Source organism: Tyto alba, unplaced genomic scaffold (genome assembly GCF_018691265.1).
Source record: "Tyto alba isolate M040663 unplaced genomic scaffold, T.alba_DEE_v4.0 Super-Scaffold_38, whole genome shotgun sequence".
NCBI lineage: Eukaryota > Metazoa > Chordata > Aves > Strigiformes > Tytonidae > Tyto > Tyto alba.
The window spans coordinates 16,775,782-16,795,963 of NW_024881313.1; the positions used below are offsets into that span (position 1 = coordinate 16,775,782).

Sequence of the window (20,182 nt, forward strand, 5' to 3'; positions counted from 1 at the left end):
ACCTTCTCTGAATCAAAAATATGATGCATGATAATATTTTTACCCAGAATAAATAGTAGTGTGCTTTTAACACTGGGAAAAGATGTGGACACGTGTGGTGTAAATGATTTACAATTATTAAAGAGATAATTGACAACATACATAACGATAGGAATATTTTTGCCAAGTCAACTGGAATGCATTTTGTTTAATAAAAGAAATAAAAAGATGTACGTAAATACTGAAAGCATTCTTAATTAATAATATCATCTGCCATCCTCTTCTTATACAATCTAATTCAGCAAATTAACTGATTGTCTACTTTGTGTCTCTCAGACTTCCAAATGCCAAGTCTTTTCTTAAAGGTTACTGTTGTAACAGATAGAGATGCTGTGAATCAAACGTGGATGGATTTTTATCCTGCAAACTGCAGCTAGTTAAGAAGTACCGTATGTTATAAAGTGAAAAGCACTAAATATGTAAATTGTATTTTTCCTTTTGCTTTATGACAATTCAGATAATTCTCTTGGCTGTACACATAATCAAATACAAAGATAGCTGGCTGCAGACTGCAGAGCAGAGATAGCAAAAAAAAAAAAAAATCCATTTTGTCCTGTGTCAAGCTAACTATGTAATTTCAAGCTACACAATTGCACTCACGTATTTTGTGTGTGGCTGTGTATGTCCATGAAGCATGTGAGGGTTAGCATACACTCATGCCTCTCTATGAACCAGAGTCTTTCTTTTTAATCGATTTGGAGGTGGTTATACTCACTATCAGTTAACTCCCATAGCCGTGGGGGCAGATCACTGAAATACTCATGGCTCAGGGCTGCCTGTGCTGACAGTCTGTTCTTTGGGAAACACTGGAGTAGTTTGGAGGCTAGATCTTCCGCGTGATTCACACAGCTGAGCCTGAAACACAAACAAGATTTTCCTGAAAAACAATCTCATTAATCTGTTTACCAATTCCATCTGCAGTCAGCACAGTTGAAACACCAAGTCTTGCTAGCCAGGATAAAGACAAAGTCTGTTTGGGAGCACTACCAGGAAAGATATTCCTCAGGTTAGGGAGTCATTGAATTATTTCGGGGTTGGCACCTCTAAAGTCATTCAAATTTTACAAATATAGAGCATATATTATACCATATCACATATGCCCTGCCTAGTATGCTAAAGGATTGTAACAGCATCTTCAAAGCAACTGTTTTGATTCTTCCATTTACATTTTATTAAGCATACTGACAGACTGAAAATTTACAGCGCTGGAAACAAATGGTTATTACCATCTAAACCCATGTATTCCAAGCTTAAAATAACAGCAGTGTTCATACAACTTTGTGAAGTATCAAATTTTAAAATCCAGTGACACTTCACATGCAACATATGCACCATGTTTCATAAAGACATGTCTTTCGGGATGTACTGACTTCTTATTTTTTCATATATTCACACTGCAGGGGTTTGACTCTTCATTAGGTGTTAATGCAATGCAAACATTAAATAGTAAGTAAATTATCTTTTCTTAGCTACCTAGGGAAATCTGAGAAAACACATTGTTTTACTGGGAGGTATATGCTTGGGAATATTATAAGAAAATATAAACAAAAATAATGGATTTGGAGGGGAGAGAGTAAAATGGTAATCAGCAAGATGTGGCTTGGGTCTAGTAACCTACAGCTGCCCCCTAAATTTCCAAAGCCATTATCATAATATGCAGTTGGAAAAGAGGTTCTGAATTTTGTTGACATCGTTTTGCTATTATTAGTAGGTGACTTTGTAAATTAAACCATGCCTTTGTTCAGTAAAGATCTTGTCAGGTAAAAATGCCGAAGTGTATAAAAGGTCCCCTATATTTTAATGCACAGGTTTCGCAAAACAGATGGAGTAGACTGCAGTCCAAAATACTCCAGTATTGGAAAAGATGGTGTTACCCTCTAAAATCAATAATCCTACAGCATGTTCCATGCAAATGTTGATTTTTGTTCAGCTCAAGCTGACTTTCTGGAAAGCCATTCAAGGAAGATGGATCAAACAGAGTTACTCTTTTATTGGGCTGATATGGCATAGTTTATATGGATCAGTGTATGCATAGGTGAAAATTGTCTGCAACTAAGAACAGACAACACTGAAAACAATAAATGAAAAAAATAAATTGTTATTACAGTGAGAACTTTAAGTCACAAATGTCACAGACACAACTTTTTGTCCATTCTCATACCACACTCAGTGTGAAAAAAAAAAATAATTTAAAAGTCAAAAGCATCTATACTAAATTATGTGCTGGCATATGTATGATATCCTGATATTTGTAATGATTCAAAAAATATGCCACTGGCTGTCTTTTTAATTTCTAGTAAGTGTACATGAGATAGGAATTTTTGAATACTGTGTCTATCTGATCTCTTCTTGAGAACTGGCAGGATATTTATCCAGAAATTACCCAGGGATGAAATGCTGACCACTTTGGGACATTATTTCTCATCAGCCATAACTTTACATAATACCCAGGATTAGGATTTGGAATTGCTATTCCAGATTAAACAGATGCTGAACTCCAGTGTTTCTGACGGGCATCATTTTTTTCTGCATTCATTTTCAGTTCATGACAAAATAAAGGCAACTTGAATGAAAAAGTCATTGCCTATGAATTATATTAATTCTAGACTCCTTAAACTACCAGACTGTAGAAATTGTTTCATTAAGCTTTTGTGAAAATTACAGGAAAGTTCATTAGAGAATGTAGCAAACTACCATGAGAAAAGGCTATTCCTAACAAAGAGAAGGAAAGGGGGGTTGGGTGGAGAGGGGTGGGGTGTGTAAATATTCATAGATATTAAATCTTTTACACAACCAAAATTTCCATGGGCCTGTGATTATACTGAGTCTGTGAGGCTTCTCTTGTGTCCTAATCCCACCTGCACCAATTATTTTTTCAGAGGTCCTGGCAAATCGTTTCACCAACATATTATTTGCCCCACAGAGGTAGCTGCATCCTTCTTAGGAGCCATAGTAAACTTGCTCTGTCTTGAATGAAAGCTACTGTTAAATCAGAAAAATTAGGTCACTTAAGTAAGTAGTGAAATATTAACCTCCAATGTAAGAATTATACCATTCCTTAGCTGATCCATAGGCATAGTGAAAATTCTAATTAAGTAAAGCAAAGCAAAAGAAAAGAACATTCAAATATTAACTAATTTGGAATTTTTGGTGAAATTACGGATGATGACACCCTAGTTCCTTGGTGCTCTTGAACAGAGTAGTGCTGACATTTTGACTGTATTAATGGTCACCAATATACCTGGCATACTGCTAAGATTTTTTTTTTTAGCAAGAAAATCAGATTAACTAATATAAATTTAAAATATTTTGAGTAGGAACAGTTTAGTAAGCCAAAGTCATCTTCTCAGTTTAGAAACAAAAAATATACATGTTTACTGAGATTGGTCAAGAAGCCAAAGATAAGTATGAAATAATGAGAAGATTATACATTAATACAATATAACCCAACAACAAATATCTAGGGCTGCAACATAATCACAGCAACTAATTAAATAATTATTAATAAATCAGTCAAAATTAGAACCTGTTTTATAATTAATAAATAGAAAAAAGACTAAATTAACTGCAGAGTCTGCAAAAATAGTTCAATCTGCTATAAGTTTTACATTTACCTGCCCTGATAATACTCCAAGTAGTGCTGGGGCAGGGGTGTGTGTGGTATTAGTTATTTCTACAATGCTTTGAAGATTCCAGTTGCTACATTATTAGTATCATGTTCCCAAGCATTTACAGATTTTAAACTCAGAAGGGACCACAATGATCACGTCTCACCTGTGTAATACAGGCTGAAGAAGATCATCCAAGTAACTCATGGCTCAAATCATCACTTTTAGCTAGGCTCTACATCAAAATTCTAGCTTTGTTTATAGACCTTTGCATAGCAATGAAAAAATTATTCTCCAAAACCCATGTCTTCTGTGAAGGTCACTTCTGGAAATCAGTGGACACTGCAGAAGGCATATGCGTGTGGGCTCCTAAGGCTGTCAGTCTTAAAACCAATGCCTTAGTGGAATGTATGACTAATTCTGCTGCTTTGTTTAAAGACAAGCTATTCTTTTATTTATGAAAATGCACTGTATGATCATGTATTTAAATTACATCTACTATATCAGAGTTGTTTGGAGGAACCCAGTTAGCACATAACCGCAGCAGTCTGGAAGGTTGGAATGGTTGTGGGTTTTTTGTTTGTTTGTTTGTTTGTTTTTTGTTGTGGTTTTTTTTTTTGTTGTTGTTTTTTGTTTGGTTGTTTTTTTTTTTTTTTTTTTTGCCAGTAGTCTTCAAAATATCCTCCTTAAAACATTAACAATTTGCCTGATGTAAGCTTGAAACATGATTCCTCAATGGGGACGAAGACTGAATTTTCTCATGTGGTTCAGTAGTTAAATATCTAATATAGAAAAGTTAACAAAAAGAACTATAGAAAAAAAAAAGATTTGATTTTTAAATACACCTCCTTCAGTATGTGACAGGATGGAATTTCATACAATATGGCTTTGTGTCTAAAACATAATAGCATGTTTTGTTTCACAGCAGTTGGGCCATACAGGAACTTGGCATGCATGATATGGCAAGTCTCAATATTCATGCTTCACTTACTGTCACACTAATCACTGAGGAATAGTTGCTAGCCATGACAGCATACATACTTTCAGAAAATGTGGTGTACAGCAGAATACAGAGAAACCTTTGGCAAGGAATATTAAATAATATGTAGATATTGTTTTGAGAAATAATGGGAGTATTTTTACACACCTACTCTGATGACATTTGTGAACCACGTTGATTTTCAACTTAATCCCAAACACTATATATGGCCTTAGCTCAAGAAAAACAAACACCATATGAACTTGTCCCACTTTAAACATGTATGAATCTGACTAGACTTGAGCAGTTGTAAATCTCATTGGATTACAAGAATTTGATTTAATTTCAGAAAACAGGCTGGAATGTCTTTCTACTGCAGAGGAAGGTCACTATTTGGTCAAGCAGAACATGACTAAGATCACTGAAGTTTGGTTTAAGATCTTGAGAAAAAAAAAGTTTTGGGCATGTGCAGTGAACTTCTGAACCTAGGGTGATTTGCTTTTAAATGCAATGAAGAAGGCAGCTCAAATTCACATTAATAATGAAGATAAATGGGCATTAAAACAAATGGAGATAATATGCTGTCTATATACTCCTAACAGCATGAGGTAAATACATCCCAAAGCAAAAATCGTTTATTGTGCATGTTTTTCATGTGAAGATACAACTCTCGCAGCGTATCATTAATTCATTTCTTGACTGGCATTTATAGCATGGCCTAGAGGAGGGAGGCACCTAATTCCCTTCTGAAATCTCAGCTCTGCTTCTTTATTCTAAGTAATCTCTTGCAACCTGAAGTGCTGAAAGACAAAACCACAGTTACCCTGAACAATCACACCATTTAGTAGAGGTTAAAGTTTAATAGTAAGAGGAGAGTAAACAAGTTGCTGGAAATCAGGCAGGCCATACAGTAATTCTCGCAGCTTGTTTTAGCAGAGGATGCCATGGTCCCCTCAGCAACAGGGCTCCTGTACAGTCCCTGTGGTATCTCACCTACAATCGCACTGCCACCAAGGGCTGTATTCCCCATTTTCACCCACATCTGCTTGAGGCAGACAGTTTTTCCTCCTTGTGCCAGGTTTTATGTCTCTCCTGAGTTCTGACACAAAACTGTGCCAACACCATATATTGTAGTTAACATTTTCTTTGCAAATTCATTATCTTCTGACCAGTTGATACAGAAATGCCCTCACATGCCTTGATAGTTTGCACCTCTGAATATACACACAACCCTACTAGCAGCAGCTACACAGCACACAAATTGGGCAGGGCCTACCTTAAGTAATATTTCCTTTTTACTAAATATCAACAGCCTTTTCTGTTGTTATAGCCATGACGAGAACACCTACCGTCTTCAATGACCTGACGTGCCAGCTCCAGGATGCAGGAGCTGCTTCCCAAATGCTCCTGGTGTGCCTCCACAGAGCTTTTGGAGAGTTTATTTAGCCATCATGAAACCACTGCAACAAGTGAACACAAGTTTTGATGCGATGCTTTTAGCTTTTGATACAGATGAAGGCGTAAAGTGGCACCTCAAGACAAGAATCTAACAGAGTAAAGACATTACCATTTTTTCAGTGTCTTACACAGAGGGTACTGAGGACTACAACTGATGAATAAAGAGAGACAAAAGCTTTTGAAGGTTCACGGAAGCAGGGTTTTACTTGTTGCTGATCAATCACAAAATACAGAATTGACTCTACAGCACAGTGTAGAACTACTTCAAGCCAAACTATACAGTAACCGTTACGGTCAAAAACAGACACAGGAACCACATCTCAGTATTGGGATTGTCCCCCACACCTTCATGGGGCTGACAACACCAGTCCTAATGCCGTGCTGGGTTGTGCACATTCTTTAGGAGAGGCATGTCTCCAAATACCTGGTATCCCCCTAGCTCTTCCCAAACTGAGGTGCTGGCATATAGATTCAGAAACACTGAGCCCTCTACACATGCAGGGCAGGAAAGTACAGTCTCCAGCCTTCTTAGGCTATTGGTTTAATTGTACCGTTCTAGGTCAATACCTCACTAGAAGCAAGGTTGCAACATCCCACTCAGGCTTCTTAGATGAGCTAGGCTGGGACAATTCCTGCACTAACGTGGCTGTACTGCTTCCAGCATCTGTCCCTGCTCTGTGCTCCTGCACAACACTGTGCTCCACAGTCTTCAGACCTTCACAATTTCTGTAAGGGTGTATGGAACAATCTGTCTGGAAATTCAGAAATTAGTTTGATCCCTTGTAATTATATTATCATATCACAGCATCAGCAGTCTTATCTGCTGAAGTACCGAAAAGGTGGTCAAAATTTTTATTATTAAAATAAAAGCCATGACAACCAATTGTAAGTATTCACTGATACAGAACAGAGATAAAAGTAGCAGTGTTTGATTCTTTGGTATTGCTGTTAATGTCGATGTAAAAGAGGTCAGAGCCTCATTTGGAAAGCTGTGGAGGTAAGTTCATTCAGTGCATTCCAGGAAGGTAATAATAACTCTGTCCCTTCTGAACTAATTCTCACTTGACAGTTGCACACATGCCATTAGCTGGAAAGTAGCCAAGATTAATAACGTTTCATGAAAAAGAGTGAATGTAACAAGCGAAGGTTCTAACAATATAGGCAACTAGGGTTTTTTTCTATTGTAATTAATACAGATTTCCCCCTATGTATATCACTTTTATACACTTGGTAAATTTTTAGAAGAATTTACTGACCCAATATGAAAACCACAACTGTAGTTGCAGCTCCTGAACCTCTCAGAATGGAGAATTAAGATGCTTATTTAAACAGCTCAGGAGTCATGGGAGGCTTCAGAGACTCCGTTTGGTCACACCTAAGCCAGACAATTAAGTGATCCAACCTCTCATGGCAATTCACATTTGATAATGGCCATTAAGATCAGTCGTGACTAGATCATAAAATCATTTGTATGTGTCATCACTGAATGTAAATCAAGATAAAAACTTAGTTATGAGTCTATTTCTCCTTGACTTTCTGCACTAGATTTGATGTGTGTTAGTCTCCGTTTCAGATGTATTACTGTACATCTACAACACATCCAGCTTGAAAGGTTTGCTTCATATAGGAAGCATAACATTAACATCCTTACAGAACATAACACCTCTAAAAAACAAAGTTGGTTGATTTGAGCTTTAAATGTTAAGCTTAAAAAGAATCAGTCAATATAAAACAGACTTAGCAGTACCTTGAGTTTTGTCCTTCTGTAGCCTGACATGTACCTATGCTAGCTCTTGCTCTGATGCATCAGAATAAATATGCTGGCCTACAAAACCTTCCAAACAAAGGTGCTAACCATTGAGATCTTAGGGCATGAAGACAGCTAATACTATTCATTGATAATATTGCAGATATTTCCCCTACTTGTTCCATACCAGTTTAATACAGAATAAGGTTTACATTTGATATTAGGTGTCTTTTTGCTGTGATAATATATGCTGGAACATCAAATGAAGCAAGGACTATGGAGTCTGCATGGCAGACATTAAAGAGAAGAAAACTAAGCTTACTTAAACAGCAAATATACAATATATGTCCAGTGACAACATACTCTAAGGTTTTGAGAATGTTGCTTTCTCTGATATGATCATGTAACTTCCTCATTTCTTGGGAAATCTGAGGTTGTGATATTCCAGGCAACATGACTGCTGGGTACAGTGTTCTGCTACTGCTTAAAACCACAACTAATTCTTTAAATTAAAATACCTGAAGAATTTCACATTAATTCACTCAGTTTTCAGCAGTTTCTCTCAGATTTAGATATTTCCAAGAAAAAGTATTTCCTAAGAAATTTTAATCAGAACATGCCTTAACATTTTGCACTAGAAAGAATTTAGCAATTACTTCTTTTTGATTTTACATGGCACCACCAGTCATCTATTTTAATTCTTTCAGCATTCCAATTAGCCCAGCATTCAAGATACTAATTATGGAAGACACAGTGTATTACTTACACCACAACAGACTACTACTGAATATGCTAGATTTATAGTTACTGGAAAAAAGTTTGCTTGATTGCTGTGTAATTAATGAAGAACAACAACATGGTGGCAACATCTAATCAGAAGCTTTTGATTATTTCAAAATTCTTTAAAGAGCATGAATCTTCTGATCAAGGAGAGTGATTTTTAAAGGCCTTCTTCGTGCACCCCAGTAAGTTGAACAGAACATCCTTGGAAAATAAAGAGCTAAAAATAATTACTAACACCCCAATCATTTTATGAGCTATTATTTCACCAGAAAATGGAGAAAATATATCTTTAATCCTGAACAAAAACTCTTCAAGGATTATGTTCTCTATAAACCTTTCGCTGAGAACTGAAAATATAAGTTAGTAATGCAATAAATGCCCTAACAAATATATCAGATTTTTCACTTAATGCTTTTTACAGGCTTAAACCAAACTGAGTGAAAGAAAATCACCTTTTACAGTCTGACTCTTAAAGGAAGAATGCCTTTCTGTTATGCTTTTTAAAAGAAGGCATGGTGAATTTATATCAACCTCACTGAATCTTGGGGCATGATAAAAGGAAGAAAATAAGGCCGTGGAGTTAACGTTCCATAGCATTCTTTCTTCACATATTTATTTCCTCACTGGCTGGACATAAACCAAAAAAAGGAGGGAATAAACACACACACACACACATCCCAAACTCAGAAATAGCTGAAATAAACCTTTGGCACACAATGCAGTCAAAGCTCTGTGCTTTTTTTCCTCCCACCCTCGACAACCTGGATTGTTTCTCTCCAAAGAAATCCAAGCAAAAAATACACCAAAGAAAAATAAACCAAACTTTGAATTTCAAATTTGTCAAGTGGGTTCAGCCACTAGGGTAGTAAACAGTTTCCCTTATTTTCCCCTTCTTAAATGACTACAGAAGGAAAAAACAGCTGTCTTTTTGGACCTACTACCTTTTGAAAACTGAAAAAAAAGACAGAACTAAGTTCTAGTAAATAAACATTAGCACTGCCTTATAAATCTCTGCCCTCTTGTCTGATATTTTATCATCTTGGATTTGAGAAGTCTTAATTTCATTCTAATGTAAATAAGAACTGGTTTGTTTGCTCAGTACTTCAACAAGAATTTGATGCAAGGTTGCAGCATGCAGGCAGTGCCCTGAGAAGGGTGACCTCGCTTTAGTCAGTGAAGCCAAAGATCATTTATCACAGTTAACCTACAAATCTGTCTTGCTGGGGCCTCAGATCCGTCAACCACTTGGAGGCAGCTACTTGTCTTGTCCTCCCTAAAACATCGGATGGGTCTGATCTTTTCTATTATTGTATACCTCTCAGCTAACAAAATATATTTTTATGGATCTGGAACGGAGTACTCTGCATTTATTTATACAGCTCATTAAAGGTGGATAGAGATTTGGAGGCAGAAAGAATGCCCAAAGCCTAGAAAGCTCAGGGAGACAGACCCCAGGCATGTGCATGTATTTAACTTTATGTATATGAGTCGCCTGGCTGAACCCAATGAGACTAAGCAATTACGTACAAGTAGGCATCCTGGTCTTTTTGCATCTATACTCCTAAGCTAAAACAGGACAGGGAAATGATGCAGAACTAGTTATAATGAGAACATACAAGCATTATATTCAAAGCTATGCAGTCAAAAAAACTTTATTAGGTATTATGCCTATATATTTAGACAGACTTACGTCATACAGAACTAGTTGTAGCTCCCTGACCCTCAGGCACTTGGTTCAGGTGACGTTAGAGGAGAACACAGGATGGGATGTCACATTCACATCAGCACTGCAGTGCAGAAGGTGCCATTCCTCCTCCAGATTCACTGTCCTGATTCAGCATACCACTCTTTCTCTTTACATTAATGGAGATAGATACTTTCTTAAGGGAACATTAGGTCATCTTCCAGTTGGGAGAAGCTGGTAGACTGAAAATCCAGTGCCTGATACCAATAGCAGTAATACTCGTTATGAGACAAATATTCTTGTGTCAATCTGTTAAAAGAAGCCTGAATTTGATTTTGAACTTGAACAGGAAAAAAAACCCAACAAAACTATAATTATTCAAGGGCTTCTTAGGCACAGAGACCACTGTAGAAGGAGAAAACAGTGATCTCTCTCTAGTATGCAATTTGGAGAAAACGTAACATGATTTTGCAGTGATTTTTTTAAAAAAGTGAAACACTGCATATCCACATGTACCTGTATTGAAGTGTCTTTTTAAAAAGTTGCTCGGATTTTACACAACAGTTTATGCCTTTTTAACGATAAATAGGTTGGAGATGACTGACAAAACCACGAATTCCATGTACTTTAGCTATCAATTACTGAAATATGTGGATTTTAAATGCTTGTACTCACATATGTGTGAGGATGCAGTGCTATCTGACAATCAGAAATTGACTTGCAGTAGAGAAGGATTCAATTCTGGACTATTTTTGTAAATCTTAACCTGCCAAAGTAGCATGAAAGAGAGACAGCTAAGCAGGGAGTTATTGCTATATAGGCATAAATCAACATAGGTGATTTAAGAACTAAAATCAAAACTGTTATTTATAATAGTGACTACTAAAGGTCAGATTTCCCAAAGAGGCAGCTATCACTAAAAATTGATTCTCAGTAGAGCTCAGGCTCCTTCTAATGACCCAAAATATGCAGGTGGATTTTCAAAAGATTTTGCACATGTGGAATTGTGGAATCCATGGAGGTCTGTAACACATTTGGTCATCTGTGCTGCCACTGAAGCAGGACAGGCAGGTAAGTGAACATCTGTGGCCCATTTTAGGGTCCTAAATGGACATTAAGCTTCTGTGAAAGCAGGCATTTGAGGCAGAGAAGGACTAGTCCTAGCAGCTTCCAAACAGAGAACAAGAAGCCTGGAGGAAAGGAATGCAAACAACTGGTAAATGCACTGTCTGGGCACAAGCCCATCTGATTCTCAGTAAGGAAGACAGCAGTTGTGAGTCTGCCTGAATTATTTAAGGGAAAGGAGAAGGCCTAAATATGAGTTAGGGATCACTGACATAAGAATAGGCAACAGGAGCAAATATGCAGCTTTATGAAGGAAGAGAAGAAGAGGCATAAAGACATAATTATGGAGGATTTTGAAAGGGATAAGGAGCTCAAAAACAATGGAGCGAAACAGTCACTGTTGGGAGGGGAGCTAAACAATCCACAAAAAAATAAACTGAATTTACTGGTTGCTTTTTATATGATCTGAGGAAGGGTGTTGGTCAAGAGAGGACAAGAGAAATACATTATGATAACCAAGACCTGAGTGACAGAGTTGGTATACGAAGGAAAAAAAGTATCCTGAAAAAGATGGAGAGAAAAAAAACATTGTAAAATGTGCACAGCAGTCTGGATGCACAGTACAGGAAAGGAAAGATAAAAAGCATCCCTAAGGCTTTAGGCCTAGGTGACAAAGGATGCCAGCGTTACAGTGAGATGAAAAACTTCACTGGGCATACGTTCAAGAGTGTACAGGGCAGGGGAAAGTAAGAATCTCTCTGTTGAAGCCTGTATTACCAAATTAAGAAGGGCTAGGGAGGGAGCCTGATCACTCAACTACAGAATGTCCACATTGCCCCCTGGCTTATTTTGGCCCATGCCAACTAGCATTCTCCAAAACTACTCCTAGACACAGTTCAGGGAACAACCCATGCCAGGGACCAGCCCCAAAAGGCAGCATGTACCAGGCTCCTACAAGCAGGTCATGCAATGTATTACCTTCAATCTTATGCTGGAAAACATAATTCCCTTGGTTTTAAACATGGGTCTTATGTCCTTCTGGAAATTGTGAATTAAAAAACTACTACTGAACACCCTCAGAATAATAATTGCACCTGCAGCTGCATGGGGACCACATAAAGCCCACAGGAGATGTGTGCCCAAGTGTTACTTAGTGCAGCTGTAGCTAAGGTCTGCCACATGGCCTCGGGGCCAGAAGACAGTCCCTAGCTCTGCTTTAGTTAGCAGTATAGATGTAGGCTGTAGCTGACAGAAAAACAATATCCACCAAACACTATCTGTCAACATCTCAGGAAAGATTCATGCCCTCATGGTTTCAGATTAAAGCTTGACTCAAGGGCACTTTAAGGATCAAATATGAAAGAAATAAAAGGAATATAACAATATTCTACCAAAGTCATAATGCTGAAGGAAGGCCAATAATAATCTGGAGCATGTTTTTTTTATGTCAGGGTGCTGAAATTAGTTCAAGGCACACTAACAGTACACAGTAGTAAAGAGAGCTTTAAGACTGTTATAGAATCTAACCAAAGGTGGCAATGCAAAAATGATGGTCCATTCTTAACTTGCAATGGTGTCAGAGAGAAAAGCATAAATTTCACATATTTTTACAAGATTTCCTTGTATATTGTAAGTTTGGGTCCAAAAAAGAGCAATATTTTTAAACTATCCTGGATTCCTAAACAATAGGAACAAAAAAAGCAAATAAAACATTTATGAGAATGTGATGTGTAGAAATTTAATTTTTTAAATTTAAATTCTTTGCAGTGAGATTCTGAGTTTATAAATCCAACACAAAAGATGAGAGCTTTTACTCATTTCTATTTCCAGCCTCCTATTGCAGCAGTATTCATAACACAAACACAGTTGGCACCTTTATTATTTTATTCACTGAAGGATTTAGATGGACAAATATCACAAGATGGTGGCTGCTTTCATTGAATTTGCGATCAAATATGCTCCAGCATAAGATCAATTATGTAACATCAATTATTATGAGATGTGAATAATTTAACAGAAAGTTGTTTCTTTGTTAATAACATCTTATGGATATAAATTCAGCTGAGGTAGCGGACAGTGCATACACACTGTATTATACAATACTTTATTTGAAAGGATGCAGGTTTTCTGTGAAATCACATTTAATGGTAAATATTGTAATTTATATTTTGGTATCCAGAGAGCTGATGATTTAGACATTCAAAATTTTATTTTAAACTACAATTATATTTATCTTTATCAGACAAAACTTAACTGTTTTAGTGATGTTTTGCAAACTTAGAGATTATATTTCCTATAAAGGCTTAGTTAAAAACAATATACAAATTACCATCACCATAATTTTGTTTTGGTTTGGTTTGTTTTTTTTTCCCCTAGATTTTTACCAGAGTTTGTTGTTCTGCATAATACCAGGAGAGTTATAATAATTTTAATGCAGAATGTGTGCCTTAGGATATGGGATTGACTCAATGCCTGAAAGAAAAAGGTCAGTTCCCTTTGGAACCACTTGCCTCTTTGCCCTCCAGCAATGACAGGTGCACCAGTCCTATGCTGAGCCTTGTTATTCACAGTATGCTGTTGAAGATATATAATCTAACCTCTCCATTTTAATGCATCAGCAAGGATTATTGTCCCCTATCTTCCCATTTTGACACTCAGGTCAAGCAGACACTGAACATGATGATCTGCCTGTATCCAGCATCTTTCACAAATTCTCAAACAATAGCTTAAATCTTTCTAAGCTAGGTAAATTAAAGAAATCAGTAAATTTAATTATGAAAACTGTGTGGCTAGCCAATAACTTTAAGTTTTTAAACAAATCATTGTTTTCACTAGTTCCCTACTTTGCTAATTAAAAAAAAAAAAAAAAAAAAAGTCAAACAAAAAAACCCAAACCAAAACAAAAAAAAAAACCAACAAAACAAAACTGTATGAAAAAGCAAGAATTCTTGTTTCTCTGTCCTATATGGAAGGAAAGAAGTCAGAAATATGAAGACAGATACATGAAGCCCCACAGCCAGAAACTCAGGAAGGGAAGCAATTAAGATTTACTTGACAAAATTGCAACGAATACTGGGAGATGGTCACAGGGGATTCTCATGAATGTCAATATCTGAATACCTATGATTACCATCCTACAGCAGAAAAGGTAGTGGTCAAAATTACACGGAGAAATCCACATCAAATTGTCATACAACTCAGTAAAGTAAGTATTTGTCTAATGTAGAGATACTTTGTGATTTTTATACCACTGCAGAAACCTTAAACACTGTAAATCTTTGGCTGGCAAGAGAGCCTAACAGCATGGGTTTTGAGATTGGCTTAAATGATCTGGAGAGGTGACAAAACTGAGGAGCATTATTTGTATTATTACACTTATTGCCTGTCTGCACCATCTCCCAGAACTGTATACATTACTGAGATCCTAAGATAAGAATCAAAAGAGCTGATGAGTTAAAGAAAAATTACCTGTAATACATGACAAAAAGCAGTGGATAATATCAAGCCACTTAAGACAAAAGCAGTTGCTTAGCATTGAGGACTTTTGAATTCCAGCCCAATTCTTAAGGTACCTGTCATTTTGGCTCTCATTTTGGAAAAATCTTGCCTTTAATGGCTGCATACAAATAATGAGAGACCCAGCAGTAAGGTCTACTTCACTTATATTACTGCCTTTGCAGTATGTCTTCAATTCCTCGGACAAATGTTTTTAAAACACATCTCAGAGACTCAGTTTTGTCAGCAATATCAATCTCTGGAGAAGAAAGATTTCAGCAGAGAGGCCAACAGTACAGAACTCCAGCAAGAGGGCAGAATTAGGAATGTGAGGATATAATGATGCCTGGTGCCTCTGATCAGAAAGTATTAGACTTCAAACCAAGAAATGAACACAGACACTATGGCAACATATGAATAACAGACTACCAAAAAAATAATTCTGAGAAATTAATAAAACATTGGTATGTAGAAATGCATAAGGAGAAAGAAAAACTGGAAACATCTGAAAAGAGTTGATCAGCAAGTACTCAAAAACATTAACGAAGAACATACTTTGAAAGAAAAAATCATACCTGGAAACACCAAATAAACATGTCTATCTGATATACGTCTCAATAACTTAAGGAATTCTTAAGGAATTGGTGAGGATAGCAAATAAATGTAAGGCACCTTTTAAAAATCTTTCCAGGAAAACTACACAGGACGAGTTAGTTCTCTTTCCTCATTTCTCTTTACAGACTTATTACTGTAGATAAGTTACTGTAACGTTAGCTAATTTTGCTCTGCATTCTGAAGTGTTGTAGTAAACTTAAACCCCAACACATACTTCCTTTCTGGTTTTCAAATAAGGAAGAGAATCTTGCCAAATATTTGCTGGACACTGACAATATAGAAGCAAAATACAGACAATGAAAACAAAACATAGACAATATGGAAGCAAAATTAGCTTTAGGAAAAAGCTAAGACAAAAAGGCCATCAAGAGAAGAGAGGTCTAATGAACAAGACATCAGATAAATCGATTATTTTTAAAAATGAACTTAATCACCAGTGGAACAAAGTGACGAGAGAAAACATTTGATGTAATTTCTCTAAAAAATCTTGCTCTGTGATACACTATCTCATAGACTGAAAACTGGCTGACAGACCATAAGCAAAGGGTAATGATGAGTGGCAATGTACTAAGTTGGAAGGGAAGTGTCCAGCTGTGTGCCAGAGGGATTATCGTTAGTTTTATTTAACATCTTTATTAATGAACTGGACTAAGAGATACACTGCATACTGAATCAATTCTTAGATGAAACTCAATGTTGAAAACACCAGAGGAGACAAAGAAATTAGTACAAAGCAGCTAATAGAAGTGAGATATGTGGGCAGAAAATCTACAAACAAGATAGAGCATAGAGAACTACCAACAATTATTTCCAGGGAAAAATAACCCAAAATACAGATAGGTTCAGAGATAATAATGCCAACAAATTCTAGTCCAATGCCAGAAACTGAATTAAATATTGCAGAAGACAACAAAGAACATCCATGTACATTGGGGCTGTATTTTCACAGCTGTCATGGGTGGGGAAAGTAACAATTTAATTTTACTAATGAAACAACACAGAGTTATTAGTACTTTGAAACAGAGGATAAAGGATTTGTGGTCCAGTTTAGGAGGTTCATTATTATTTTTAACTGGGCCAAGAGGATGTAACACAATACCTAATGCTTAGCAACACACAAGAGGGGGTATTTAGAACAAAGCAAAAATAAATTGAATGTCAGGATAAACATTCTATCAACGAGGTCTGTTAGGAGTAATCTCGCCCCAAAGTTTCAAAAGGTATAACATTTGAGCAATTTACAATTGCTCCAATTTGAAAGAAACATTCAAATATAAATCGTGGAGAATTTTTCAACTTGGCAAACAGATAAATAGAGAAACTCTAGACGTTTTTCTCAGTCATTTCTTAAGTCAGCATCATATAATTCATTACCATAAAGCTGACAAAACCTGCAGTGCATTTCAGCTTAGCACTAACTGTTCCCGAGCTGCGCTGAGAACTTTGCCTCTTGCACTTTTGCAGCTGAGCGCCTTTATGGTGCCAGAAACATATAAAACAGTACTAAGTGGGTGCAACGTACAGTGGAAGACACAAATGCACTTAAAGTGTAAACAAGCAGCTTCCACCACTCAAATTAATTTAATAAACCCTGTTAGGTAGTGAAATAAACAAAAAAGCAGTGTTAGGAAAATATTTGTAACACAAATTCTTGGCCTCCGCTGTGGGTGTCGGGGTGCAGAGGGCCCGCTGTGCTGGCTCGAGCGCTCCCCCTCACGCCGGCCGTGCCGCCGCTGCGCGCCCCCAGGCCTCCCCGGCCCAGAACGCGTGGTCACGGCCCGTGGCCACTCCACGGTGAGGGGTAAACCTGCCTGCCAGTGTATACCAGAGAAGTTATTTTTCAATAAAGGTAGTATAATAAATTTTCTATCTGTATCACAGGTTAACATAGGTTTTGTTGCGATGTAATTCCTAAGACCCCTCTGGCAAAAGACAGCAACTGATAAGGGGGTATTTATGGGAAATATGAAATAAAATGGAAAACTAAAAATGTTTTTTTTCAGTATAGCAGCATCACTGCAAACCATCAGGAAACAAGCAGGTTTATATGCCTCTAAATCACAAATACTTCTACAAAATCTTTTCGGTTTGTGTCTGGCTTCAATCCTTGCTCCTCCCACCAGTAAGATTCCTGATCACTCCTGAAATGCAAGTGACGGGACAGCCCCAGTGTAACCTCTACATACTCAAACTGCACACAGTTACACGCATATAATCCACCTTTTGCACAGGTATAGTTCTAAATTCTTATTGCTTAGTTTTATCCATCAGAAAGGTTTTAGCAATGATAACACTAAAGCTTTTTGTCCCTACCGTGCTTGAGAACTTGAACATTCTTTCAGTGGCACCACAGACTACATTGCAATAAGCAATGCTGGTGAAAGGACAGGAGGTAAAGAGGATAAAACTGACAATTAGAAGAGAGTTTTGTCTTTAGTCAAAACCCTATTAAGGCAAAGATATTCTTAAAAAGTAAAACCAAACAACAGAACCCCAAACCAAAACCCCTTCCCAAGTCTCAGCTCTAAACAAGTCCTGTGTCATGCTTGAAGTGAAATACAGACTCAAAATACATGGACTCATCTCTATTCACTCACTCTGCTTTCTTCAGGAAGTTTTCACTGAATAACAATCCCAAAATAGGCCAGTCCATCCTGGAATGCAACTTTTAAACACCCTGGCCTCAGGAAGGGAGGTCTCAAGTACAGAGACCATCTTGTTAGAGGAAGAAATCCCCAGCAGAGGGACTAGCTGTGAGAATAAAGTATTATTTATGTAATAAATACTGCCATGTTGGGGAATTATGAAGTAGGAGCCCTATTTATGCAGAGCAGAATTTGTTTTCAACTGCACCTTTTCTTTCCAACCTAATTTCTCACAGTACAACCCATTATGACAGAAGGATCTGAAAAAGCTTTTTATATCCTACCAAATATACATAGGGATAATTAGTTCTCTTTTGTTATTCTTCTGTAAGGCTTTATTATGGTGGAGAAGCTTTTGCAAATTGAAAGAGGTTGCATTGCATTCTGAAGGCAGAGCTGTTCTTGGTTTTTATTGTGTAGAGATAATTGAACAGAAAAGTTCAGAAAAAAAAGTGAAAATATAATTAATTATGAACTTTATAGGAAGATCAGATTACCACATCTCAATTCATTTTAGACCAGTATTTTATAATTACATTCCACAATATATTAAGTCATGTAATGGAGATGAAGCTTCATACTAGATTGAAGCAAATGTCAATGCAATTTTTATTTCCTAACATTATAAGCATTTATACAAAATTTATAAATCACATCTTATCTAGTAAATATTCTCTTTATAATCTTTAGGTAGTCTGACAACCAGTGAAGAAATTCACTGTTAAAAATCTCCAAAGAACTTAATTCACTAGAAGTGATATTTACATTATTTCCCTCAAAAACTTCCCCAAAGTAGCCTCTAATATTAATCAATTCTATTTTGAGAATTTTAGAGATCTGGCTTCTTATATAATGAGCCTGCTGGGTTTCACTTTGTCATTGCTGTTACATTCCACACTTCTAGCTAATTTCCAGTTAGACTGGGAATTAAAGAGCCACTGGCTTGTGTCCATCATTGTTCCATTGTCTGGGTCTGCCTTTAAAAATTACATCTCATAGAAACTGGTGTAGTCAGTCAGGTACAATTATTTTACCCCCAATCTACTATCTGTGGCTTTTTTGAGGGGCTGGGGTTGGAGTTTTTTGCCTCTGTTCCTTTTGCCTTACAGACAGGAAGCTGGCTCTGTAGATGATGGAAGAATGTTATTCTTCCTTCTAGTAATCTCTTTACATAAATGGAATTAGAATGTATGTTTTGAGGTAAGCTTCTTCGAAAACTTCTAAACTCATATTCTCATTCTTCCATATCAAGACCTCAAAACAAATATACAAACAAGATAAAGGGCCAGACTGTGCCTGAAAGATGGAACAGTAGATGGTAAAAGCTTCATTGTGTTTAGAAAATTAAAGGTGTTCTCTTCCAACTTGGAAGCACAAAGTTCTATGTAGTGCTCGTTTTACAGTTTCTGTGGCAGTTTCTATGTGACACAACCTTAATTTCTTTGTATCTCAATCCCCCCTCTACAAAATGCAGTAACAGGACTTCACCTCAGAGAAGTTTAAGCACACATGTAAATCCTTCCAAGACCATACACACTGTTCTTTAAGGTGTATCTTTTAGAGGTACTAAGATGAAGTACTCAGGTATTAAGTACAAAAGTACTAAAAGAGGAAGTAACTCTGTAACAAAGCCGATCGATACTTAAAAACAAAAGGCTGTATGTTTTTATCCATGTCTTAAGTCTCAGGTTTATCCCAGCTACCCTTAAATCAATTCTTTTTCAAATGGGACATTTTTGTGTCATCAATAGTCTTCAACAAATTAAATGAGGAGGTTAAAAAGGATTTTTTTTTCTAAGATTAGAGATTGCTACTTCTTGAAACATGCTAATAAAGAAAGAAAATTTCTAGAATGAATGAGTCTCTCCATCTGTTAAGTTTTATAGCTGAGTTGTAAGCCCTTGGGAATATGATGCCTATAACAGAAATGTTTATACATCCGTAACTACAGCTGTGCAAGCAACACTGCTCTAATACAGCACACAGATAAAGATTTACACTAGAAAAAAAGAAAATCCTTTATATTTTGGATGTAAATGATACATAATTTTGAGGCACTGAATA

At 36.7% G+C, this 20,182-nt stretch overlaps 1 protein-coding gene across 7 annotated transcripts in view; it reads right to left on the minus strand.

The window, feature by feature from the left end:
* The window catches only part of CDK14 (cyclin dependent kinase 14), a 320,024-nt gene that overhangs the window by 67,755 nt on the left and 232,087 nt on the right, over positions 1–20,182 (minus strand). For all 7 annotated transcript variants that reach the window (XM_042801716.1, XM_032991372.2, XM_032991368.2 and 4 more), the window contains one exon: positions 755–894. In XM_042801716.1, the coding sequence (XP_042657650.1) occupies positions 755–894 (140 nt within the window). The remainder of the gene's footprint in view (positions 1–754; positions 895–20,182) is intronic.